Source organism: Melospiza melodia, chromosome 15 (assembly GCF_035770615.1).
Source record: "Melospiza melodia melodia isolate bMelMel2 chromosome 15, bMelMel2.pri, whole genome shotgun sequence".
Classification (NCBI taxonomy): domain Eukaryota; kingdom Metazoa; phylum Chordata; class Aves; order Passeriformes; family Passerellidae; genus Melospiza; species Melospiza melodia.
The window spans coordinates 6,509,271-6,536,186 of NC_086208.1; the positions used below are offsets into that span (position 1 = coordinate 6,509,271).

The 26,916-nt window shown below is 39.0% G+C and overlaps 1 protein-coding gene across 3 annotated transcripts in view; it reads left to right on the top strand.

The window, feature by feature from the left end:
* THSD4 (thrombospondin type 1 domain containing 4) overlaps positions 1-26,916 on the top strand; it is a 232,051-nt gene that overhangs the window by 175,937 nt on the left and 29,198 nt on the right. For all 3 annotated transcript variants that reach the window (XM_063169561.1, XM_063169562.1, XM_063169563.1), the window contains one exon: positions 3,485-3,689. In XM_063169561.1, coding sequence (XP_063025631.1) covers positions 3,485-3,689 — 205 coding nt within the window. The remainder of the gene's footprint in view (positions 1-3,484; positions 3,690-26,916) is intronic.

Consider the following 26,916-nt stretch of genomic DNA (forward strand, 5'->3'; position numbering starts at 1 on the left):
ACCACCAAACCCTGCCCTGGTGTCTGCACACAGGCAGTGCCTCCTACAGGGAAATGCTTCAGTCATGGGCTGTGCTGGCATTTCCCTGCTGTGCTAGTAAAATTGCACATGCTGGCTGTTACTCTCTAGCAGTCATAACATCTTCATTGGGGTCTCATTTACTACCCTTCACAGACAGAGAAATGAAAGGAATTATATTTATCTAATTGTAAGAGTTAAAATCATATATGAAGGTCAAAGATTTTAACAGTAGCCAGAGAAAAGTAGCAGTATTATGCTCAGCTTCTTCACACATTGAGGGGAGAGCCATCCAGCCAATGTCTAGGCAGACTTGCTTAGATTTCAGAGGAGAAAACTCAGAGAAACTAGTGTCCTTCCTAGTGGAGAGGAGAGAGACTTACCAAAGGCAAGAAGTAAAAGTTGGGGTGAAAATAGCAGAAACTGACTGGGAGAAGAATCAAAGTCCACTAATGCAAACTGTAGCTCTGAAAGATGAGGAGCCAGAGCTTTCAGATGCCAAAGCAGTGTGCGCTTCCTTGTTCCTAATGTGCTGTACTCCTGCCTGGAGGGAAAGGATTACATGAGCAGCATGGCTGTGATACCTTACTGTCAATACCTTATTGTCAGCTTTCCCACTCTGAATTTCTGTGTGGCTGTTGGATACTGAGGGAGACTCTGAAGGCCTTGTTAAGGTCAAGGCACAGAACATCCATTCCTCTCCACTCATGTGCTGAACTTGTCAGTGAATCACAAGTTCAGACACAGTTTGACTGTGGTACATCCATAATGGTTGATCTCAGTCTTCTCTGTTGTTTTTTTGGGGTTTTTTTTTTTGTCCTTCCTACATTTGGAAATGACTTCCATGAGGATTGGCTCTGCAGACTTCCTGAGGGCTGTAAAGGTGACCAACCTGCAACTGAGCCTCAGGTTCTCCTTGCCTTAAATGAAGATGGATGTGGCAGTTACTTTTTAGACATCACCACCAATCACCATGACCTCATCTGGTCCCAAAGTTTTGTGTTCATAAAATTTTCTCAGGTGCTTCCTAACTTGATCTTTCTCATTTTGCCAGACTCAGTGGAAATGATTTAAGTTGCACAAAAATTCATGTGAATGAAAAATAACGTACATACTTCTGTTTGACACACTTAAATCCAAAAGTCTTTAAAATTTGTTTGTAAATTTTGCATTGTGAAGACCATGGAATTGATAGAATTCTGCCCGGTCAAATCCATAAAGAGGCCGACTTCTGTGACTTGGCAAATTTCCAGTTGATGTCAACTTTGAAGTCAGTGAGGATTTCTTTGGAGAAAAGATGTGAGGATTTGGATTAAAATATTTATTTATGACTGATAAATGAAGTCCACCTGGTCACCAGACAAGGAGAACATATGATGCAAGAAGAAACAGTTTGAGATTTCTTTTTAATTTAAATTTAGTAGAACATTTTATTTCATTCCAAAGCAAAAGAAATCCTTGGGTTGACTGAAAAATTTTAAAGAATGTATTACTGGTAGCAAAGCAGCAGGAGTTGTTACTCATGTGATTAAGGCTAATTTGAAAAGAAGTGCAATATCAACTTCATGTTTAGGTGTAGGAAATTCAATTTTTTTATTGTTTTGCAAAGACCTACATTTTGATTTCCCAAGGATTGTAAGTGCCACCTTGTGGACATCATAATTCTTGTGTCTCATTATAGGACACAGTGGTGAAGTAGAATAATAAAATTTAGTTTCGAAATCTGTGACAGATATTAGTTATGTTTTCTTTGAGGTTTGGGAGATTTTGATTGATTTTCCAATATTGCTATTGATGTGCTGAGGTAGAAGAACACACTACTGCTGGCTTCAGTGGCTGTAAATAAAGCCAATACCTGTCTCACTGTGAAGTCCTGCTGCTTCATGATATTTGTAGTTCTTGCTGGAATCACTTTGTTGATCCCTCTCAGATCTTTCTCCTGAGTAAGCTATCAATGGAATACCATGGGAGTGAAGCCCCAGATGTCTGGAGTTCTGACAGACTCCTTATGTTGTGACCCCCAGTGTCCTCGTGTGAAAGTGGCTGGATGCAGTGGTTCATGTAATGTCAGCAAGTAGCCTGGGTGATTTTTGGGGGTGTGTGGGTTGCAGAGGTTTCTTTGTTGGACATCCTGGCTCTGGATAGATCAGCTGTGCTGTGTTTGTGAAGGGTTTGGGGAATGTATTGTCTCCAAAACATAGGTACAGTGATGCCTGTAAGCAAGCTCTGAGTTGGGCATTTCTACCCTTTTCACAAATAAGACCAAATTTTATTCTGAGGAATACAGAGTTTCTAATTACATGCAGCTCATTTCCTGCTCACTAATAACTTAAAGGTATTGTCATGAGGTACATGAAATATCTGCTGCTTATCTTAAAGCTGTCTCCTAAGGATCTGGAGCTTCCTCACTAGCCAAGTCAAATTCAGCCTGTACTCCAGAAGTAATCCCATGTGGTTTGTCTGTTTGCTGCTTAGCTGTCAGCCACTCACAAATTCCTACTTATCTCCAGGCTATACTGAGGCCATAACCAATATCAAAATTCCAGGACATCAAATCTCTTCCTTGGCTTGCTGCTTAAGTATTTTCTCTGTTGTCACAAAACAGAAGCTGATTTATCTCAGATAAGTTGTTTTTTAAACTGTAAGAAAAAATGGACAGCAGTGTTGTTTTTGCAAAAACACAGTTATATCCCTGGTCATCCAGGATTCCTTTGGCATCTCATCTTTAAAGCTGTTTTATGCATTGTACAAATCAAGATCAGTTGGATGGGGCTTGGAACAATCTGGTTTAGAGGAAGGTGTCCCTGCCTGTGGAAAAGGGGTTGGAACTGGATCATCTTCAAGGTCCCCTTCCAACCCAAACCATTCTATGATTCTAGGAAATCATTTTGTTTTAAACTCTCCTGTCCAGGTGTATGTTACTGAGTGGGTTGAAGGTTTTCTGCTCAATGAACTTGTGGGTTTCTTCTCTAACTGTCTAGATGCAGTATAAAGATTTCTCACATCCCTCTTTTGGTGAGAATAGGCTGAGTGCTCATTTTTAAAGGAGATTAAGACAGGACTATGGAGGAAGTAGTTCTGCTTCTGTAGAAAGCCTATTTTGAATTATAAAAAAATCAAAGCTCTCCACCTCATTCCTGAGCAGCAGTTGTGGGAACATTGTTGCTCAGCTTCTCTTTCAGCTGAGGAGTATGCAGTCAGCATGATCAATGCATTACTGCTCGTGGTGTGTTCTTGGATTTTGCCTGACAGGATATAAAAATCTATTGGCTACATTGAAAACACCAAGTCTGAGATCCCTTTGGGTTTTATTGCTTTTTTCCGTACAGAAGACATTGCTGAAATGCTAATTCACAAAATCATTTCAGAATTGATTCTTCTCTGAAAGTCATGCTATTCTCAGTTGTTGTGTCCGAAGTCTGCAGTTGTAAGATCTTGGAAAAAGAAATCTTACTTTATTTTGCAGAGCATTGGCTGTGACGACTATCTGGGTTCTGACAAGGTGATTGACAAGTGTGGAATATGTGGAGGGGACAACACTGCTTGTAAAGTTGTGTCTGGAGTTTTCAAACACACGCTAACAAATCTTGGCTACCACAAGATAGTGGAAATTCCTGAAGGAGCTACTAAAATCAACATTACTGAGATGTCAAAGAGCAACAACTACTTGGGTAAGTTGCATCTCAGTGAATGAAGAATGCTTTGTGTGCTCGTGCAACTGGGTGGAGGTTGTGCCAGGAAAGGCCTTCTTGAGCAGTGTGAAATCAATGTCAAGAAGAAGAGAGGAAAGAAAAGAAATCATTAAACAGGTGTTTTGATCAGAACTAACTGGCTGTTTTTAATTCTAGATGGATCTTGCATGCCAAACATTGTAGAGCTGTTACAATCTATTTCCCTGTCTGTCTGACTTGGCTTTAGTTTCTCCTTTGAATCGGTTCCGCTGTGATGTTTCCCTTTCTCACATCATTAACCTTCTCTGATCAGTCAAGAATCCAGCCAAGCAGATGCTTGTGTTTATAAAAGGCTGCTTGAGGAGAAAAGAGCATCTTCTGATTGCCAAAAATTTTCATTTCTTTTAAAGTGAGATAATTTGATTTTGAGAAGGTACTTACTCACAGAATCCAAGGTCCTTGTACAGCTGTTTATTCAGAAGCAGGTCCCTAATTCGAAACCGTGGAGGATCCTGGAATATTTATAGCAACATAACATCTTAATGTATACTTCTAGATGTGTATCGTGGGTTGCAAATTAGAGATTATGTGGAATTTATATCAGATCTGTATCAGTCTTTTGTGCATTTATGGACTGTGGCATTCCCCACTGTAACCTGGTGTGTTCCCAGGTTTCAAAGCCCTTGGTTTGGCTACATTTGTGCAGGTTTTGTAGGCAATTCTGGTGAGTGGACTGGAGAGAGGAGTGTTACTTATGATTTATAAAACCTGCCCCTCACCCTCTGTTTTCTCTTCACCATCCTTAGATTGGGCTTAAAAATTGCCATTGCAGATGGTAAAATTGGAGCCACCTGAGAACTTCTGTGCTGGCATGGTGTGGTGTTTGCCAGAAACTGTCTGGCTGTACTAGAAGTTCCAAATGCCAGTCCTCTTGTTGGACTGCTGTTTTACCTCCCTTCTGGTGGGTAAAGCATCTCAGCTGCTGCTCAGGTGCAAAAAAGGAAGGTGCTCATTATGGAATTGCTTTTACTCTCTTTTCTGCTTTCTTCCCCTTAATTCCTGCTGAAGCTTGAATGAGTTCCACAGAAATGTTGCCTGTAGATGGGAGTTTATTATGGGGAACAGTCTGAATTGGAAAGTGAGTTTTATAATTTTACCAAAAATTTACTTCTAATTTGAAGAAATAGAATAAGCTACCCTCTGCCCAAGAAAGCCAAATGTTCTGAACCTATTGCCTGGGTGGTCTTCTCAGTTCTTACTTGTCTTGGTTTCATCCAAATGAGGTTTTGATATGTTATATACCAATATACACCAGCATTTGTTATTTCATGAGAACAGAGTGTATAGCATCCATCAACACTGACTTAATTGATGATGAACTAAACCAATAATTCTTTCTAAAGAATTTCCATGTACATTTGGTAGAAAATGGGTGAGAACATAGCTGACTTGGCAGTACAGTGGAAGTAGTGACACTACTAATATATAAAATCATGGAGTTGAATGTAATTTTGCTGTCAGATTTATGTGCCAGCATCTGAAAACAGCTGACAGAAAAACTCCCTAAACTATATTAAAATGTCCTGAGCCACTTGAACATTTTTGTAATGGGCAGGACAGAAAGAGAGTAACATTTTTGTTCAGAAATAACCAGTGTGTTGGCATGTATGGGAAAGTGATAGAGTTTTTCTTTCCCATGCTACTCTTTATCCCCTGAGCTCTTGGTTTATGCTATCATCTTTTCTTTCTTTTTTTTTCGTTTTTTGTTTTTATCCATTTCATATGTTTTATTTAAAAGTGCTGGTATGGATTTAGTCTGCTAAATTTGCCAGCTCCCTCCCATGTTAGGAATTCTTGAGGATGTAATTCCAGCCTAGAAGGATTCCAGCCACTCTGCTTACATTGTTACACAATAAATTTGGTTTATTGAGGCAGGTGAGTTACACCAGGACAAAAATGAACATGTTCAAGCAGATCAGAAAGCTGAAACTAAGAGAAAGGCTTATCAAACAATTTATTGGACAAGTGAAGTGGTAATTCTGCACTTGCTTTTTTGGTAGTCACAAATTTCTCACTGATAAAATAGCATTCAGAATTTAGACATTTTTGTAGTGCACATAACACTGGTGGATCTGGGAAACTCGAAAACTCAGATCAAGCATTTACTGGTTTCTCTATATTTATGGTAATAAGCAGAAGTCTCAAACTTTAAAAATAACAATAAGAAATTTAAATTATCCTTATACTGCAGCAGCAACAAGAAAATTAACCCAGCAGCCATTCTTGTAAGGATGTAGTTGAGTGCTTTGCAAAACTGAATTTTCAATACCTTGTTCTGTCATAATCCAGTTGTAGTTATCAGAGCTGCTTGTAAACACCATTCCCTTTTTTTTCCAAGGAGCAGAAGTTGGTTGCTTTTGGTTTTCCTTTCACTTTGTACATTTTAGTTCCTTCAGTGCAAAATTGGAAGTCAGCTCAAGGTCATTAGCATAGTTTTTTTAGGAGATGATGGCAGGTGTTCCTAGGTATCAGTTACCCTGTTTTTCTCTGTTTGGGAGATTGCCTTGAGTTCCATGTGCTTTCATTAAGCAGATTTACCGACCTCCACACTTTCCTCTAACGTACTAAGCAAGTGAGTGATCAGGAGTGTTCACAAGGAGGTATTTCTTTAAAATCAGGAGGTGCTGGAAAAAGCAGGAAAGAATATGAGTTTCAGACTCAGCTAGAAGTCATCCAAATGTTTGAAAGCTTCTCCATACTGCTTTTGTAACTATTTTGTATTAGTCTATTGCTCATTTTGGTAAAGCCCTCATAAAAAGCACAGCTCTATAGTTTCTGCTGAATATGATTCAGCTTACTGAATTTTCTCATTTTGAGGACTGCATTTTTGGCTTTTGCACACAAGCTGGAGTGATTCCAGAATAAAATTTTAAGTTCTTGCCACTGGAAAACAATAAACTTCTGTTAAAAAGAGAAAACATGGCAGTGGTATATAAAGCTTTAAGGTGTTCCTAGAATTTTATCTGGGTAGTCAGAATATGCAGATTAAAGGAGATGGGCCAATTGCTTGTTCAGGGAACTTTGTAATTAACTTTCCATAAAATCCCAGTTTGGAATGAATTGAATTTCATGCAGCACAAATAGAGTATTTTCTTCTCCCGCTGTCCAAGTATTCCAATTCCTTTACACTTTCCATTCCTTTTTTGTAGATCTTTATTGTAGGAAGAGTGTCGATGTGATAAAGGAAAATATTTTAGCAGTCAAGTTGAGAATGGGCTGCAACATTAACTAGTGTGTCTTAGTGAGCCAAAACAGACTGACTCTAATAGAGCCATGAGGTGTATCTGAAATTCCCCAGGAAACATCTCATGCTGGTTTTCTAGTGTGCGTGTGTTGGGAAAGAAAGCAGTCCAGTTTTGGAGTGCTGTATAACAGCTATTCATGACTATTAATGATGTATTCATCAGGCTGTATATTTACTCTTGTATTTTTTTACAGTTGAGAGAAAAAGCTATGTATTACCAGCTCTGTAAATTGTAGAGAAGCCTATGGGCTGCACAGCCCTGAGCTGTGTCAGAATGACTTCTCAAAGTTGTTTTCAGCAGTATTTTCTTACTGGCTCACGTGTAACAGAACCTTTTGGTAACAGAACTGCTGACCTTGGCCAGACCTTTCCATTGGCAAAGCACTTGTGTCACATGCTAGAGACAAAGACATACTTTTTATCCTGCTGGTAATCATCATCTGGACAGTTCTCATACACTGACATGGGAAACTTGCCACTGAATTAAGTAGGACCATGATACCTTCAGTGGGACCAGCACGTTACAGCACTTGTGCTGCAAAACATGTGGGCTGGAGTATAAATGCTTCTGCATCTTTGGGATTGGGATTTGAGATAATAGCAGAATTTAAAGCCAGATAACAGATCTGAAGTGATTATTTGGAATGTGCTTTTTTTGCATATTGTGCCTTGAGAACCTAATTGAAAGAAGCTGGTTGCTATCCGTATCCACAGCCTCAACTGCAAGGCACTCTGTTGGGAAGGAGGTGTCAGCAGTTCAAGTTAAAATTTAGCTTAATATAGAATTGAACAACACAGTGCTTGAAAATGTGTTAGTTTTGAAGTACACTGCATAATGAACTTTAATGGAGATAATCTGGTAATGTCTGTTTGTTCTGGGGCAGTTGTCTGAGTGTGGAGTCCTGTGGGATTGGGGTTGAGTGCAGGAGAAGGCGGCAGACACTGCCTGCCATTGCAGGGCTCTGGGCTTCTGTCCAAGGGAAGGTGGATCATTCCCTGTGTGGGCAAATCTCCTAACATTTTCCTTCTTACCTGAATGCTATTTTCTACAGAGATGTTTGTTTCACAGTGAAATTATTTAACTGCTAATTGTAAAGCTCATTACAGTTCCTACAGTTCCTTCAGGGAATGTATTGTGTATTTCAGTTTTGTTTTTCATGGAGTTAAGTCACTTCAGCCACTAAATGAGATAGAGACATCTTTGCATCTAATCCATTTTCCCTGCTTTCTGTAAAATGATACTCTGCTGTTTCTAGCATCTTCTATTAGCACATGCCAGTATACACAATTAATGATTAAAATAAAAGTTGCAGATTAATATTTCTTTAAACAAAGGTCCAAGGGATGTTAATAGCACTATTGTGAATATTGGTGTGCCTGAACAGGAATATGATTTTAAGGAATTTGTTGTACAAAAACAACAGGGCTTGATACTAATGGGGCTCTGAAAAGAAATGGGGCTCTGAAAACCATTTTTATTCAGTATTCCCTGTAGCAGATAACAGTCAAACAATACATCTCCTGATGAAAGATTGTTAGCAACTCTTGAACTTAAAATAACATTTTGAAAATCACTTTAGAGATTCGAAATTACCGCAAATAAAGGCGTTAGATTAGAACACTGGCAGGAATTTAGAAGATAAACATTGATCACAGCTGTGATCATGTGAAGAATTTTATAATATATATCCTCACTGATTTCCTTCATGTGGTGCTTATTAAGTCAACTAATATACTTCAAAATATACTTTTTAAATTGCTGGTAATAATTGTTTTAGTTTTATTTTTTACACAAGATTAAATGTTTCTGTGCAAAAAAAGATGCAATGAGTATAGCAATATGGAGGAGAGGATGCACATTAGAATTTTTAGGACTTGAACTTTATACAAGGGATCTGCTTATAATAAACTTCTGTTCCAATGTTTCATTGTGCCTTGGGCTCAGTGGCTCTCCCACTGCACGAGAACTGTCAGTGCTCCATTGATAATTCTCACATTTCTGTTCAAAACCAAAGCCTGCAGTTTGTCATTTGAGTTTACGGAGTGCTGTAACCCAAAGCTATGCTGCTCTGGCTGTTTATTGTGATGGATTTGAGACCTTCCCAAGAACTTGAACATTGTATTAATCATTGAGCGCATCCTGGTATCTGTCAGTGCATCTGAGTTGGAGTGTCTCTCTTGCATCTGTGGCTTCCTGAATGCTTTACTTAAAAACAAATGTAATTACAATATCAGGATAAGGATAACTATTTTTTTTACCTTTTGTCCTTTTTTCTCTTGACTGTTCTCTGCTGGAGTTAAACAACAAAGATATTTCTTAGTACAGCCAACAATGTGCTCCAAAACGTGGAGAAATGATTTAAGGAATCACTTCCTAAATAAACTGAAGTTAGACACAGCAAGTTCAAATCACAAGGAAACTTCACAGTGAATTAGTAGTGTCTGAAGAGGCAATTACAGTCAGTGTGCAAACTTAAGCAGCACATTTTGAATAGTGTTCCTAAGAAATGCTTTTTATTATTAGGTACCCTAGTGAAACTATTGTGTCCCTGTTTCCTGAATACTGAACTGGAGAGTCAGGAGAAACTACACAGGAAAATAAAGAACTTTGGGGTTTTTTTGGAAAATGTTTGCAAATCAAACATTCTGATAAAAGCATGGAACTGGCAATATAAGTTGATAACTCCTGGTTATTAACTTTTGCCTTGTCTCTTTGTCTCCACTCAGTTGTGTCCTTCAGTGCTTCAGATTCTATATTTGGTCAAATATTTTCTGACTCTTCCAGACTGGCCATTAATAGCTGCTTTAGAAATTTTGGGGCACCTTAAAAATTTCAATTCAATGTCAGTTTTAGAAGACACCTGATGAGCAGAGAAGACTCTGACTTTTTCCAGTTAATTCAGTTTTGTTAGCTAACATTACTAGCTGTAGATGTATTGATTCTCTGAATTAATAATGATTTTAATTAATTGCTCTCTGTGTGGCTGTGCCTTAATTCAAAAGCAACACAGGTCTCCTGAGAGACTCGTCTTTCTCACCAGGGATTTAAAAACAGCCTTGAAACTGAAGTGTCTAATGCCAACCTATCCAGAAAAGTGCTTTTCCATGGCTGTTATTTTATGCACAGAAGCCCAGGGTCTGATCAGAAAACATGCATTTTTTAGCAGCTACCCAGTTCAGTGCCTGTGATTTAATATTGCACTAATTGCTGACAGATTCCCTTCAGGATTTATGTTTAACTGGGTGTGTTGGCCTGAGAAATTGAATAGGTCACATTTCCTTGAGCTGAAAAGTGTTGTATTGTGGTTGGTTGGTTGTGGCTAAATGGGTTTTTATGGTGATTTTTAATAATTTCATAGTCTTCTTCTGCAAACTGCAGTTTCAGTGTGTGTGGGGCCTACAGCTTGCTCTGACATTAAGTAGTGTTAATTACCTTTACCATAGCCAGTCTGGCTCCCATATTTTGTGTGAAGGGCTCCAGGCAATGGTGGAGAGGTATGAGGAGTCTCTGCTTTATGCCTGGAGATGACAGGAATCTTAGAAGCATATTCTGGCAAGAAGTTTTGGATCAGCCTGAGCTTGGATCTTGCTTTGTGGTTGTATTCCTGTGTCTGTGGATAATGTATGAATAGATAAGCTGGGAGGGAGAATTAAGACCAGCAGAAGTTTGCTTCTAATGCAGAAGGGTTATAAACCAATAGGAGACAGTACATCAGGACAAACAGAGATGTGTAATTGCTCCATTTCTAATATTTCTCACCTGTAGTTCATTATTAGGATGTCCAGTTCTCCCTGTACACACACTTACACTTCTATATCCTCTCAGTTATTGTCCTTAAAATGGTTTCAAATTGATTTTCTGCAGGGAGTGTGTCTTTCACTAAATAAATGTTCATCTTACTACAGCCAACATGTATTACTTGGCTGGGATGACCACTTACTAAAACCCTTGATGCTGTTAAGACTTTGGATGGAATTCAACCCTAATGAATTCAACTCCACTGAATTCAAGTTGCACAAGCATCTTACCTAGTGTAATGACCTGTAGTTGGAACAGAGTATATCCAGGACATTATTCTTTGCTGACCATATATTTTTCCAACTACTGCTGTTGCTTAAATAATTACAATTTAGAATTTCTGGTAGGTTTATCTTATTATAGTAAATTCCAAGGTGACCTTTTCCCTTCTGGCTTCATTAAATAGCCAGCTGGTATCTAATACTCTGTATAGTGATCTGTAGGGTCCAAGGCACGTTTTGAAATCGTACAAAAGAAATACTTTCTCAAAAGCTAGTTTATTTATTTTTATATATTAAATGGCCAGTCTTAAAAAGCATTACAAAAAGACAGACTTTGCTATTCCTCTGGGTGATGGAGAATACTCTTTCCTCTGGCCTCAGGTTAAGCCTTGATGGCTGGGTTAACTTGTGTGTCCCAGCTTTCCACCACTGGCTCACAAAACAGTTCTCTACAGGTCACTTGCCTGCAGGTGAGTGTTTTCACTAAGGATCTTTAAATAAGTTTCTTCTTGTTTGCTGAGGGCAGGAGGTCTGAGGGATAGCCCTGTGCTGGGGTGCTGAGCAAGAGGTGCATTGCCTGGGAGGCTGATGACTTTGCACCTAGTCTGAATCTCCAGGAGAATTCTCCATGTTGCTGTTTTTCCAGCTACATGGCTCCTTGGCCTTTATCCTTTGCATCTTAAAGAAGAGTATGGATGTTTCTTTCCAGCTGGCTGTGCTTTTTGGCTCATACCTGCTCATTGGTGGCAGTGGTCATGACCAGTTTTGGAACCCATAAAAATCACATTTTCATTTCCTAGTTGTGTCATCATATGACAGAGGTGGTGGTGCATTCTTTTACCATGTGTTTGTAAGCATTGTTCTCATAAAAACAACACTTGCTACAACAGAGCAGCAGCTGAAACCTGCTGTTGCTTTGATGATCTGCCCTGCAAATACATCATCTGAACAGCAGCCAGCAGCAATGAGTCCCACTGAGGTGCTGGTTTCAAAAGTTCTGTATTAAAAGAATGGTTTTTTCCTTCTCATTAAATAGGGAAAGATTGCTTTGAAAGGCAGGGAAAGGATAAAGAGCAATATGCAAAATAGTGAGAGGGAACTCAGAAAGGCTGGTTGTTCAGTTTGACTTGTAAAACACCCAGCAATCTGGTTGCTTATATAACTTTGCAAACCCCCTTGGCATGGAAGCCTCTGGAGAACTGACTCTGCAAGATTTTCAGTATTTCCTGCTTCTTGTCAGACCCCAAAATCTTTAATTTCAGCCTTTCTCACAGTGTTTTGATTAGACTTCTGTTTCCAGTTATGGACAGAACTAAGGAACTTGAATGCAGAAATTTCAAAGAAGATGCATTAAAACATGAAAGAGATGGCCTGTTTGAACAGTTTTTATTAATCTGAACCCAATTAATGGGACCTTTTTAGATCTCAAAGCTTTAGATTATTTTTGTCTTCTAGCTGATGACCAAACCACCAAGCAGTTTCCATGCAAACACTCCCTTGAAGGGTGCAGAGTGTTTGGAATATCAACACATTGTTTGTTCAAGGCTTCTTAAAATACCTAAGCTCTCTGAGCAGTGGGTGCTAATGGGGCACCTTTTGGTGAGAGCGCTTCATGGCACTGGGCAATCCTCAGTAAAATGAATTCTCCTCTAACTAATGCAGCTGACTCTGCTTTCACTCCATTCTTCCTTAGTCCCTATAAAGGCCAGGACAGGACTGAGTTGGAAATGTCATGTGCTCTTTGGAAGTTATTAGCTTTGGGAGTTGATTAAATCCTTCACATGTAATCTATTGCTCAGTTGTATTTTAGCTGGTCTAAACATTACTTTATAAAGTTGTTAGCAAGGTGTAGTCATTGTTCTAATATGATACTGTTCTCCTTTTCTTACAAATTTTAATTCAAAATTAATTTTATTCTGTGACTTAGTTTGCATAAAGAATGATCAGAATCAGTCCAAATTCATAAAGTATCCATAGGCAAATTCCCAAATCTCATGAAGACACAGTTCTTCCCTTTCGTGCCAAGAGGAGAAGTTGTTACTAATTTAAATAGTTGTTCAACTGCTACATAACAAAACTTAAGAAAAAATGGTTGAGAACCTGGTTTCAATTGTCACAGATATTTCTGTGCAGCATTCTTTGATTCCATAATCTTATTTTATTCTGAACAAAATTCTCTTTTGGATTGAGAAAAACCTTTCTTTGTTCCTTAAGCATCCCTTGATCTAGTCAGATAGAATGTGTTCTTACATCTTTGATTCTGTAAAAGAAACTTTCTCTTTTTTTTGCTGTTCCTTCTCCTATTTCCCTTTGAACTGTTCAATTTCAACATTTTTGGGTTTTACCCTTTTCAAAATCTCTTTTAGTAAAACAATCACCCAGTAGAAATTCTACATGATTAGTGGCTTCATGGTTGGAACCAATAAAGAGATTTCATCTGCAGAGAATATTTTTATATTGCAGCATTAAATTCCAAAAGAAATCCAAGTCCTTTCTAATACACAGTATATATGGGGATTTAAAACTTGATTTATAGACTGTATGATTAAGTTAGTCAAGGGAGATTAAACTTTATCCTTTATTTCTTAGCTTGCCCAGTGCCTTTGTTTTCTATTGAATATTACTTCAAACACTTTGTGTCAGAAGAATTTGGGTGCTTAGAGGCACTACAGACCCAGTCTCCCTTTCATATTTGTACCCATGGCAGCTGTAGTTGCCCCATGGTCATAACTCCATTTTTTGCATACCAAATTTCTGTAATTCTGAAAATGCTGGGAGTGTGTTGGTCGATTTGGGTCAGGTGAATGTCTGCTGTGAGATTGAGGGCTGGCTTTTATGAGCTACCTGGCAAAGGTTACCAGCTTGCATGGCTCATTTAGACACGGCTTAGGGACCCCAGGACTGAACAAGTGAGGATCTGCTGAGCACTGATAACCATGAAGAGCCAGGGGAAGGGTTTTAAAGGTGTAACAGCCCAGCTGCAGCTGTTGTTGTTTGGGTTGTTCCTTAGTCCATCACCTTCAGTCCATTCTCCTACTCCAGCTCTTCTGTGGAAGAGAAGAACAGGGCCCTGAGGCAGCACATGGTCACTCAGGGTGAGTGTGTGGCACCTGAACAGCCTCCTGTGGGTGCTGAGCAAGGAACACCTGAACTGGGCTTCACATAGGGATTCTGTGCTGGAGCTCCATTGAAATCATGGCAGGTCAGCCTCAGGGAGGATCAAGAGCAGAGCTGTTAGGAGGACTCTTAACCAAGAATGGGGACATCTAAATGAAAAGCCATACCAGAGCTTTGGAAAACTTGGAAAAGAGATGTGATTTATTGGTGAAATAAAATGAGACCTAGTCATTGAATTACTTGTAAGGACCTAAGGCAACAACACCTTAGTGTGTGATGTGTCTGCTGATGTTCAGTCAGACTGCAGAATTAAGATTCCTTCAATAAGTGGAATTAAAAGTTTACTGTTGAATTTCCATCATAACACTTCATCATTCTCTTTTAGGTTTATATTGCAGAGGACTAGGGGGATTTAATTTTTCTCAAGTGTCTGGCAAAACTAAAGAGGTTGTTCTGTATTCAGAATGATAGTTCCTCAGATTTCTTGATTGTTCTGACAAAAAAAATTTTCTTTCCTTCCCCAAGCCTAATTAATGCAGGGGAAGGCCAAGTAATGGAAATTTGTTTGGTGTGAGCTTAAATTTATGAGGACACAATATCTTTTTTCAGTTGTCTTCTGCCAATTTAAAAGAAAAAAGACAGGACAGTGAAGCATGATGTAGTCCTGCATCTGTGTCAATAGGCTGTAACTTTTCGGCATCAAAATTTTCTTTTGCATTTTCAGCAAAGCAGACTTCTGAAGAAAAGTCTCTCACGTGTCTGTTGAAACAAAAGCACATAGTCTTAAGAAGTTCTGCCTTCTGACTTTCTCTATCGATACAGGGAGAAATCAGTTTTTCCTCTAACCCTTGCCTCGCTAAATAGCTCATCATAGCTCATCCCTGAAGCTTTTGAGTCTCTAGTTCAGAAGAGTTGTTGTGGATTGTTTTGAAACTGTTCATAGAGTCCTAATGAGCACCAGACCTAGTTTATTGTTCTGCCAGCAGTTAGCTTTATTAGAGGGAGAGCTATTTTGCATTGAAACTTCAAAGTTTGTGAGTTACTTTAGGCAAAGGTTCACTGCTGTATGAATGAACTGAGGATTCCTTCCCCATGCCTGTTTGTGTGACTTCAGTTCTGAGCAGTTGTGCAGATTTTGGAGAACTACAAAGGAAAACTACAGAATTTTATTCTGCTCTGTTTGTGAAGGAGAGTCACGTGTTTGTAATTTAGTACATTGCCATGAACCTTATGGATAGTATAATTAATAAAGATAAACATAGGAAATTCCATTAATGTGTTCAGATTAACATTGAATTAACTTGTCCTGGCAGTGGCCCTTGGGAGTGTTCCTTTATGCCAAAAATCTGTGCTATGTCTTTAGCATCTCCACTGCACACATTGTTGAAGCAAAGGTGAAATCAAATGGAATAATTTTTTTCCTGCCTTGGGATATACCTAAAAGTTGAGGAGGAAGAGACAGGGAGTGTGGAGTGGGATGTAAGCATTTGTGTTTTATTTCAGCATCATCCCTAACGCAGATGTAGCAATAGAAATGTGAAACTTTCCTGGAGGTGAGTTGATGAAGGCTTTTTTCAGTCTTTTAGCTTCATCACTTGTTTTAAGCAGAAAACAATGGTAATGTGGTTAGGATACCTATGAGGTCTAACCCAAATCAGGCATGTTGGAATGCAGCTAACCTTTTAATTTAGTTATATGTATCTCCATGGCCTTAATTCTGTAGGTGCTGGGGAGCACTCTGTAGAGACCCTCAACTCTGCTCAGTATGAAAGTGTTAATAAGCTGTCTGTCAGATTGTAAGGTGTGAAAATTTAAACCTCAGAGTGCTGCATGTTAGAACACAGGACTATTGTGACAAAGCACACTGACTTGATTACACAGTGAAGTTACACAATTTTTAGTGTTTCCTTAGTGTATTTTGTGTATGCATCTGAGATTTTCCTGATGAACTTACTGTCATTAGTAATGGACTAATGCTGTTTTCTTTCCAGTTGGTTGAAGTGTGTAATTTTAATTTACCGTGTTTGAATTTTCATCCTCTCTTAGAGGTAGAATGAATTAACACTCAACTGTGAATTTACATGATCAGATTATGGAATATGCTCATATGTGAGTCATCTCTTGCTGTGGTCTTAACATTGGTACAACATTGTTTATGTGGAGTCAAATTCCTGTTGGATTTTGTTTTTATCAGGAACTGGTATCTGTTCTGCATCCCCACCTAACTGGGCTTTTTCTTCCCTCCTCCAGTATAAAACAACCATCCTGTGACTTTCTTCCCTTGAAAACCGTGAAAAAACCTTTAATTTCTGAGTTGCAGTTCTTAGCTCTGGATTTGCTTTCTCTCTAAGGCAGTTCAGTGCCACCCCTTGCAAGGGGAAAACTTCTCTCACTAATTGTGCAGAATAATGGAACAGTGGAATTCACTAGGTCTGCATAAGTGCTGACTCTGACAACTTAAAGCCTTAAAACCACACTCTCTTAGTCAGGTTTTTCAAGCAAATGTTGAATGTTAATAGTAATGTGTGTAATTGGTCTGAGTTAGTGAAGTCCAGGTCTGTTTTGGCACGTTGTACATCTCATAAATTATAGTCATCTTTTGCAAAGCACTGGGTTTCAAATCAGGGATGAAAGTGAGGTGCAACCAAAGGTGCTGCTTGTTGGCATCCCCAGCAGAAATGATGGAATGGAATGAAATGTTTATTTAGAACCTCCTGGCTGGCATGATGATCCAGCTTTCAGAGTCCATATCCATGGACTAGAAATGATCTTCTGAGGGAATGCAGTAACAGGCCAGAGCTTTCATCTTCTGCATGCTTCAGCATTCACAGTGCCCCTGAGCAGAGGCAGAGCTGCCCAGGTTTCCTGGTCTTTGAAAGGCTCCCAGACTTCAGTAGATCATTAAGATATTCCAGAAGTATTTCAAGACACTGCCTCTTAAAATTAATCATAAATAGCAGTGTAGCTGTTTAGGGCTTAAAATCCATTCAGCGTGCCGAGTAGTTCCAGAGGGAAAGTGGGAACAGTGACTAAAACTTCTTGCTGTGCAACGCTGCCCTCCTCTACCTTCTCTCAGTGGTGTTTTCTGCTGAAATCCACCACTGTATGGGTTTGTATTTCATGCCTCCATCCAGAATCTGGCTTTTGAAACAAAAGCTCCTTGGTTCTTTGAGAAAATCATCACAGAAAGTCCTTCTTATCTTCAAAGTGTTTTTCTGACATTAATTAATTGGATCCTCATGATCCTGTGAGCAGGGTAAGGAGTAGCCTGGAAGTGCCCATCAGGCACTCCTACAGTACTGAGCACTTCTGCAGCCTAGCTGGAAAAAATGTTTTGTTTTGTTTTTTGTTTTGTTTTGTTTTGTTTTTCAACTGCCCAAATAACTTTAAAAGTGTTTGAAAAGCAGGGCATGAAAATTAAAACTACTTGTGAACTTTGAGCAGACTTTTATGCGTTCGTGCTTGTGGATGTAAGAAAGCTGCTGTTAAACAAGCAGGGGCAGATCCTGCAGCTCCCAAATGACAATGGTGCCATTGATTCCCTTGGGCCTGGGCTGCCACAGGCCAGCTGAAGGGCCTGGCTCCTTGCTTGGGAAGCAAAACAGTGTAGAGTAAGACCTAATGTGAATAAAGAGCTTTAAAACCTAGTCATCAGAATGGGAGTACTACCTCAAATGAAGATGCACTTGGAAACAGATGGAATAGATTTTGTGTGACAGTCAAGAGAAAGACATGTTAAATAATTTGAAAAGACAAACAAAACAAAATAAAGTTATTGGTATTTGTGGATATAACCTAGTATGGAAGTGGAAAATATTTTATCTCTCCACTGGATTACTGAAAATGCCTTTATCTCTCAAATGACCATTATCCTAAACTATCTGACAGTAAGTAAAGGGAACCATTTTGTATTTTGGTATTTAGGGTGGGGTTTGTTTCTGTCTTCACTGAAGTTAATCAGGAAATGCTGTTAACCGCTGAAGTTGCTGTGTGGATTTTTGATAGGATTATAAATGAAAAAATGTGCAATGTTGAAACTCATTTGACTTGGAATAAATGCATGTCAGTATTGTCCAGAAAGACCTTTAATATCTAGTTCACATTGTCAGTTCATGGTCAGATATTTTTGTTAGAATTTATGGTCTTCAAAGATAATACAAGCATGATGTTTAATTTGGAAGTAAAATAGTTGTTAATTGAATGGGTTGGGAACTTGGAAACATTGAAACAGTGGTTGATTAAAAGACTGATAAATACCATGTTAGACTATGAGTAGCATTTCAATCTGCCAATTTAAAATGAGCAGTGTTACTTGCACTCTGTCAGGTTTGTAGCATCTTCCTATTTAGTGTAGGCAGAAATGAGCCTCAGAGATGGGAGAAGAGCTCTTGATAAATTCATGATCTGCTAAGTTTGGTATGTTGCATAAAAGTGAGCCTGCAGTAACATGCTGTCCTTTTTGGTCATTGGCAACCAGGGTGGCAGAGGGCACCCTCAGAGTGCAGCAGTAATCCTGGGGTTTGGACAGGTTTTAACGTGGAGGTGGTGGTGGCTCTTTGGTCTGTTTGTGTGTGCAAACACCAGTTAAAAACTCCTGGTTTTGTGCAATAGGCATAGAAGGTCTTCATTCTTTACAAATTTAATTCAGTTATGTGTTCCCCTTTTTCTGCTGCTTTATTGTTCCTGCTCTGCTTAAGTAAGCATTAGAAACCATTATTGATCAGTGCCTTGAAGCTCTTAGGCTGTTTCCAGCATTGGTTGCTGGATGAAGTGCTGAGCTCCCTGCCCTGCTCCTGGCTGAGAGTGATGAAGCAGCCTTGTCCCTGTGTGGTTAACACTGAGCTCAGTTTGCTGTGGCACCAGCAGCCATCCATTCAGGATGGTAATAACTGAAAATGGTGTTACAAAGCCCTGCAGTCTTTCTCTTCATGATGCTTTAGCAGTGGAAAGAAACAGTGTGCTTACATTTGTATTTGAGAAAGGAATTGAACCCTTTTGTTGCCTTTTTTGGTTTTTTTGGGGCATTTGGGTTGGTTTGGGGTTGTGTTTTGGCAGGTTCTTTGAGCAGAAGAGAATCTCAATACAGATGCATGTGATGATTTTGCTGGCTTGAATGGAATTGTTGGGTCAGTTGCTTATGGCTCTGGATGAGGTGGACAGGGTTTGGGCTTCAGGTTAGATTTTTTTTTTTAGGCAGCTAATATAGAAACAAACGAAAAAGGTAAATGGAAAAGAAAATGTTGGAGGAAGTAAAGGAAAGAAGATGCTAAGTGAAAGACACTATAAAGGGAAATACCAAAACTCATTCAAATGAAGACTCACTCTACCAATACATCTTTTAAAATGCTAGTAAATATTTTAACCTGGATTTATCTCTATATAAAATCATCAAGGAAGTATCTGGGGATTGCTGATTACTTGGATTGGTAATAATAGTCTCTAATACAGACTTTCTGGTTCAGTTAATTTGTTCAAACTTACCTTGTACATTTTTTTAAATGTAGGTGACTCAGCAGTTTTATGGAGTGATTGTATCTGCAGTTCAGTTATTTATGTTATATAATACCTACCCAAGCTCTGCAAGCCTTGGCAGTTACTCCCAGCCTACTGTGCTGTGCACAAACCAGTTGCATTCTACATGTCTAACCTCTAAAGGATCCCAAAGCCTTTCTGAAGTTTATACAGTTGATTCTGTTTGCCTTTTTTCTCTCCAAAGGCTTTTCTTGGTTCTGTGGTGAGCAGTGAGACCATTTCAGTGTTTCCTTAGGAGCAGGAGGTGGAGGCTGCAGTGTGACAGCTGTAATTGAGCAAAGGCCACGCTCAGTTGTTCAGCAGATATTACAGAAACTGCAGCAAAGCAGTTTCCCCAAGCCATGGCCTTCCCCCAGGATCCCAGGGTGTGCACATAAACAGCAGAGCCCCCCAAGGAGGGGCAGCCTGCCCTGTTCATGTGTTAGGCTTTGGGAGGGGCTCTCTGGGGTCCTGTCCCTGCCATACAACGAGCACAGAAACATCAGGGCTTGAATTGTGACTTGGCAGTGGCCTGGGAGTGGAACCACTTGAAATTATGGCAGTCATCATGGTCTAGTCCACAAAAAACTGGATTTAAAAGGTGGATTTCTTTCTATTTACCCTCTCCCTGATAAAACTGATTTTGCTTGAGTTGTATTAAAATAGGTTGTGTAGAGTTGAAGACTTTGTACCATTGGTTAAGAGTCTGTGCTAACTTTCAGTAGCATCAAATATTTCCTAGACATGTGTAACATGTTACATTGCAGTAATTGATTAGTTTGTGTTTATAACAGGAAACTAGTTTAAATTACTTTGGGAGGGTGGATATTTAAAAGGCTCTTCACTCATAGACAGCATTCATAAAAAGACTTGCTTATTCATCTCAAACATGGAAAAAATGTTCCCAGCTGAGTATGAAACTACGTGTGCTGGATGTACTTTCACCAAAAATTAAATTCACTATTAATGTAAACAGTGTGAAAAATGCTGTCTCAAATGCAGAAAAAATAGATTATAGAGTGTATGAATTTTGGTTTCAGCAAAAATTAGGGCTGTATTTAATCACTTTTTTATGGTTCTGAAAAGGCGGTACTGGAAATATCCTATAAAAGGGAGAAGATAGAGCATATCAAATTTTAATAAGACTTAATCAAAGACAGAAAGACAAGGATTTTTTTTCTAAGGAGATACTAGAAACTTTCTTCTGAAATGTTGAATATTTAATGTTCAGAATGATAAATTAATTTCAGTCAGGTTCTATAATTTGAGACCAATGTATATAACAGTCCTGTACAGTGTATTGATCAGGAGACCTGTGGGACTGATGCAGGAGGTCTAGAAGTTCAAACTTGAAAATTAGGGGCAGCTGTCTGCAGAACTGTTTGCAGGTGATCTGCTTGCACACTGTAGGGGGGAAGAAAATAAGTTACTTGTTGCTAAAAGAAGAGAGAAACTTTCTTTTTAATATGTTCTTTCCCACATATGCTTGGAAAAACTTAAATTCAGTTCCTGATGGCAAAATAATTACATCGTTTGTACTAAGTTATAGTTATACTTAACTCATTTTCTTCTATTGTCTATTTGAAATCTGGACTGCATTGTTTCATCTGTACTGCAGACAAAATGCTGCCATTAATTAGCCAGAGTTATCTGATGATCTGAGCTTAGACTCACACCTTGCAAATCCATAATTTTTTCCTGTGTTTCTATGAGTAGTTTGATCAGAGAAATTTTTTTTCATTAGCTTAGTAGATAGCTTGGGACAAAGAACAGCAGTAGAATGAAATGTGACACTCTGAAATGCTCTCTGTATTTGGAATGATCCTGTGCTACTTTTTGTAAAATATTTCATTCGTATTCTTTGTTGGTTTTGGAGCTATAAAAGCCATCAATAAAATGTGATGATTTCTTGTTTTGTCATGTCTATAGATTTCTGGGCTTCCCTCCAGGTATCAGTTGTGTTTCACATGGTTTGATGGCTTTGTCAAATAAATATCAAATCAGTTCCATCCCAGAACATCTTTTTTGTATTTAAATGTGTGAATTGACATAAACAATGAGTGATACTGCTCCAAGCCTTTATAGTCAGAAGATAATGCCTGAGAAAGTGATAGCAGTGCTGTATTTCCAGCTTTCCTCTGACCACCCAGCTTATTGTGCCAGATTTCCTCTTCTGGCAGAGTGTACTCAGGTAAATGGAGATAGCCTCTCACAAGTGTCTGTGTCATTTTTCTTCACTAGGAGCCAAATTCTCCAGAGGTCCTGTAATGAATGATTGTTGTTTTAAGTGAAAGACTGAAGTTTACATGCTGCTGTCAACTTCTATTGGAAGAGAGAATGAGTGAAGGGCAGTCTGTCTGCTGTAGTCTGTGGCTGTATCCTTACTGTAATGGGCACTGAATTAATCACCTGTATCCTTACCCTAAAGGTCACTAAATTAATCAAAGCCCATCTTCTCCCCCCATAGTTGGGTCTCTGCTCTCAAGTCTCTGTGCCCTGATCTCCCCTGGTCCGAGCTTTGCCTGCCCTGCTGGGCCCGTGGCTGCCTGGCCCCAACACCCTGGGGGCTCCTGCCAGGACAGGAAAACCATTTCAGATTCTCCTCCATGCCAGGGTCAGCATTCACTGAGACCTGATGTGCCTGGGATTCAGTGTCTGTGTCAGCCCAGCCTGAAACCAGCCAGGAGGCCTCCAGAGAGCAGCAGTGTCAGACCCTGGGCCAGAGCAACTTGAGCCTAAGCCAGGGGACCCAGCAGTGCTCTGCAGCCCAGTCTGTGTGTTTTGAGTTACAGTGTTTAACTTCACCACACAGAACATCCAAAATTCTTGAGAAATTCCACTTGAAATTCAAAACAGCTTAGGAGTATTCATTAGCTCCAGTTTTTCATAGCAAGGAACACAAGCTATTTAGCAAACAAAAGAAGCGGCTTCTACTTCAGCTTTTAATTCTTGTGAGATTGAGAGGTCTTTTCTGTAGAGATGTCACAATCTGCTGGTTTAGCTTAGCTGTCATACAATTATTCGAATTGGCAGTTGACAGGAGTGCAAGGAGATACAAAACACTTTTTGTTATGCCAGCTAGAGAAAAAAGTGGGGTATTTACACATGTGCATTTCACTTATTTGGCCCTTCTGACTGAAGTAGTGTCTAGATTAGAAGATAATTCAATTGCATTTATCTACCCAAAGGACTTTTGCCAAATGTGTGCTGAGTTTCTGTGCTGGGTTCACTAATATGCAGCTGAACTGTGCCAGAAGGCTCAGCTATCATGTTCAGAGCCATTAGCAGCCAGTCCAATCAACTCCTGAAATACAAGAACCAGATTCTTACTGACATAATGTAACTAAGACAAATCCTATCATCTGCAGGTTCAGCTGGAGCTGCATGGCTAAAATATCACATGCTACACTGGAAATGTATCCCTGTTGGAGACTACCAGTCCTGAATGTTGTTTGTTATTTCTAAATCCTTGATCTACAGCTATTGCCAGTGGAGACTATTTCCTGATGTTACTGACATAGGGTAGGAAATACATTGCTAAGAACTCAAGCCCTGTTTTTTCACTGGGCTTAGACAAAAATTCTAATTATGCCTTATAAGAGCTGAAGTTCTGACACTTCCACTAAGAAACTGTAACCTCAGTTATGTCCTGCCTTCTTTACAGAAAGAAATTAAGAATGTATAAGTAAGAGTGGGAAAGGGATTTTGAATTTCTATATTTAAAAAGCCCACAATTTTGAGTTAGACTCTACTGATTAATTTCTAGAGTCTTCTGAACCATAGGAGTTCCACTTTGAAGTGCTGCATTTCCTAAAACAAAATAGTAGATATGCAATGGGCTATACATTCAACATATTTACAGATACAAGACATGTATGATTCTCACTCCAGTTCTCTGGGGCTTAGTGTTGTTCTTCTCTTCATATTTAATTCCTCTCAGTCTATTTTTGTCCTTCTGTACTTCATCTTCAGTATTTTCATGGCAACAGTAAAATTACATACAACTATACAGCAGGAAATTTGCATAGACTTTAGTGGAGTTGGGAATTTAGTCAACCACTGCTACCCCTTCAACTGAAGGGAAATTTTTGTTCAAGTTATAAGAGAGAGAGGTTTTTATAGATTATTTTTATAGTACTTAATAAAATATATTTGAGATATATAATTATAGAGAATGGCCAGGTAAAAATAAATGGGAAGTTCATCATTCTTAACATGTACTGTTGTTGTGCGTATTAATTGTGTAAGTCCTTTTAGGTTAGGTCATTCACAGAATAACAGAATCTGCTCATTTTCAGATTTTGTTGGAATGATTCTTATCTTGAACAAATGTTGTACTGGCCTTCTGATAGCGTGGCTTGTACTTCTCCCCAGTATAGGGGGCTGTAATAGATGACTCATAAAATGCAGGAATTGTTCAGGAGTGATGGCATTTCTAACAGGAGTTCTTTGCTCATTGCAGTCAATACAAAGTAGGAATTGAAGCACCCTTGATGAAGAGCTGGGGTGTTGCCTATTTAATTGTGGTGGTTATTGAGATGCAGTGCCAATATTTGCATATGTCATGAACAGCACAGACCATTAATGCCTTCACACTTCCCTGACTTTCATAAAGCCTGTCTTGTTAAAGAGGCCTAGGCAGGTTTGTTTTTGTGCTAGAGACCTCACAAACATAGCACTAGCCTAAAGATTGACTTCATCTCTGTTGTTTCCTCTTATTCCTTCATTTACTTTCTTGTTAAATATTAGTATGGCCTCCAATAAATGCTTTTAGAAACTAATGATATGATCTGGGTAAGCATACTCTGTAGTGTTCCCTCATTCTCTGCTATTTAGAGCCATATCTGAACATTCAGAATAACTGCCTTGGCATGACTTACTCCCCATGAAAAGCCTTGAAATCATGTAAGTGTTATTAGTTTTGTACTTAGGAATAATAATATTAAAAGTCATCAATCACTCAAGAGCACCTGCTTGGAAAATGGGAAAAGTCATTTATTAGAGCAATTTTAAAGAAGGGAAACAGTAATAGGAATAAAACTGAAAATTAAACCCAAGATACAATTCATAAGAAGTGCTTATGCCTTGCAGTGCAAGAATTAACAAAATGCTGATATTCTGCTTTGATGAATGTTTTTACTTGCATCATCAAATCTGCTTCATGAGCTCCCCATTTCCAGAGCTCCAGGCTGTACACAGCCACAGGTTTGCAGTCTCAGTGTAGCAGCTGGGTAATGGGATGCAGAACATTCCCTGCCTGAGTAACACTACTGTTTATATGGGTTTTCCAAAGGTCTGTGTTGTACACTGCTTCCCACTGGGATTGAGGATGATGTGTGGAGAGCAGCAGTGACATGGAGGCACAATAATTGCCAAATTATCACATTTTGCACATGTCAGGTCATATATCTGTGTGTGTATTTTGCAGTACCTCGTGTGCCAAGGTCTCAGCAGTCACAGTGTGAGAATGCTGTAATCAGAGAGGGGATTTCTCAAATTTTGCTTCTCATCTCACCAAAAAGACAGAAGAGGAAGCCCAGACTACTTAATGTGTTTTTGTTTCATGGGCTGTTACTAATACCTATCAGGGAAAAGTGCTAAAAAACATGGGGAAATCCTGCATCCTCCTCTGACAGAGGCTCAAGATTTGGTACCATGCAGATTGACTCTGCACTTCCTTTGGAGATTTTACTGAAGCCATGGAGACTTCAAACCTGCTGTAGTGTCTGGGCCTGAACAGACTGTACAGCTATAGGGCAAATCTGGCTTTTTTCTCAAAGCCTATAATATTTATTAGCATCAGTAGTTAATTGTCTCTTCTGCTTTGCTGCCTCAGCATTTTCCTTGAGCTGATGCGTCACCAGGGCTTTTGGAGTCAAACACAAAAAGGAACAGGCACAACTGAGAGATATGGGGGCTTCTCTCTGAGGGAGTTGGGGAAGCAGTAGTTCAGCAATAGTTTGGATCCTCTGAAATGGAAAATTACTGTTTGCTGCAGTGCGGAAAAGGAGCATTTCTGTTTGCAGTGATTAACTGCAAAATAATTGTGTTTAAGCAGATAAACAGTATTTTCTTTTTGTAGGTAAAAAAACCCCTCGAATATTTAAAAAGTGATAGTGGGATTTGCTGTTCTCATGATCATTAGGAAATGCACCAAAAGATGTCTGCATTCTCAAAACTAAAACAACACTAAATTAGACCTAAGGCAGCAGAATAGGAATCTCTTGTACTTGCTTTTTTTGACACTGTCATAGTTTTTGACACTGTCATGGTTTTACCTGCCAAAGTGGGACCTCAGGACAAACTTGGCAAAATTGGTTTAATGGAATTCACTGTTTGAAATTTATTCCCCTTTGAAGCAGGACTTCTCTGTGTGATAACTCCCTAAGGAGAATATCTGAATAACTTATTGAGCAGGATTATGCTGTTGACCTGAAGTTCTGCTGTTAATATTTTAGATAAGAAAGAAAACTGTGCAAACCTTTCGTTGGAAATAACAGTATAATTGAATTATCATTTCCTTTTAGTAGTGTTGGGAATCTGGTACTTTTATCTAATGCCTACTTTAAAAATATTTAAGCAATTGCTTGAATGCTAATGCCAGCAGTAAATACTATGTGTCATATCTATTTGCAATGTTATGACAACTACTCAGTTCATGGATAAATTCAGCAGTACCATTACAAAATAAGCATACGTCCAAGCTACTCAAAGCTGTAAGCAAACATGTTTTTTTGATTTCTAAAAAGCAGATTTTAAAGTTTCTTCTAGGTAAAAAAATAAGTAATTTATTAATATATGTAACAAAAAATAAGTAATCTATGTAATAATAGGGGTCTGTATTATGGTGTAATTGTATAGAAAGCCAGACAACCAAAATTCTCTTCTCCAAAAGGACTTGAAGACAATTTCAGACATTAAAAAAAACTCAAAAAAATTCTAAAACATTATTCAGTATCACATAACTCAGCCCGCCTTCATGCCTGTCGGTCTTGCAAGATGGAATGCAATCAGAAGTAGCCACTGGTTGTAGGAGTTGCTCTGGTTAGCAGGCTGGGGTATGGCTGCTCAGAGTTAAAGGCCAGCTCAGTGCCTTTGCTGCACTTTTCCACTTTCTGGACTTTTCCATTTGCTGCACTTTTCCAACAAGCCCTTCCCTTCCAAGTTTCTCTTCCTGTTGCATTCCTCATGGTTTGTACCATGAAGCCAACTGACTTACCTAAATCCCAGGAGATGTCCCCAAAGGCTGTCTGTGGGGTTTAGTTGTACAAGAGC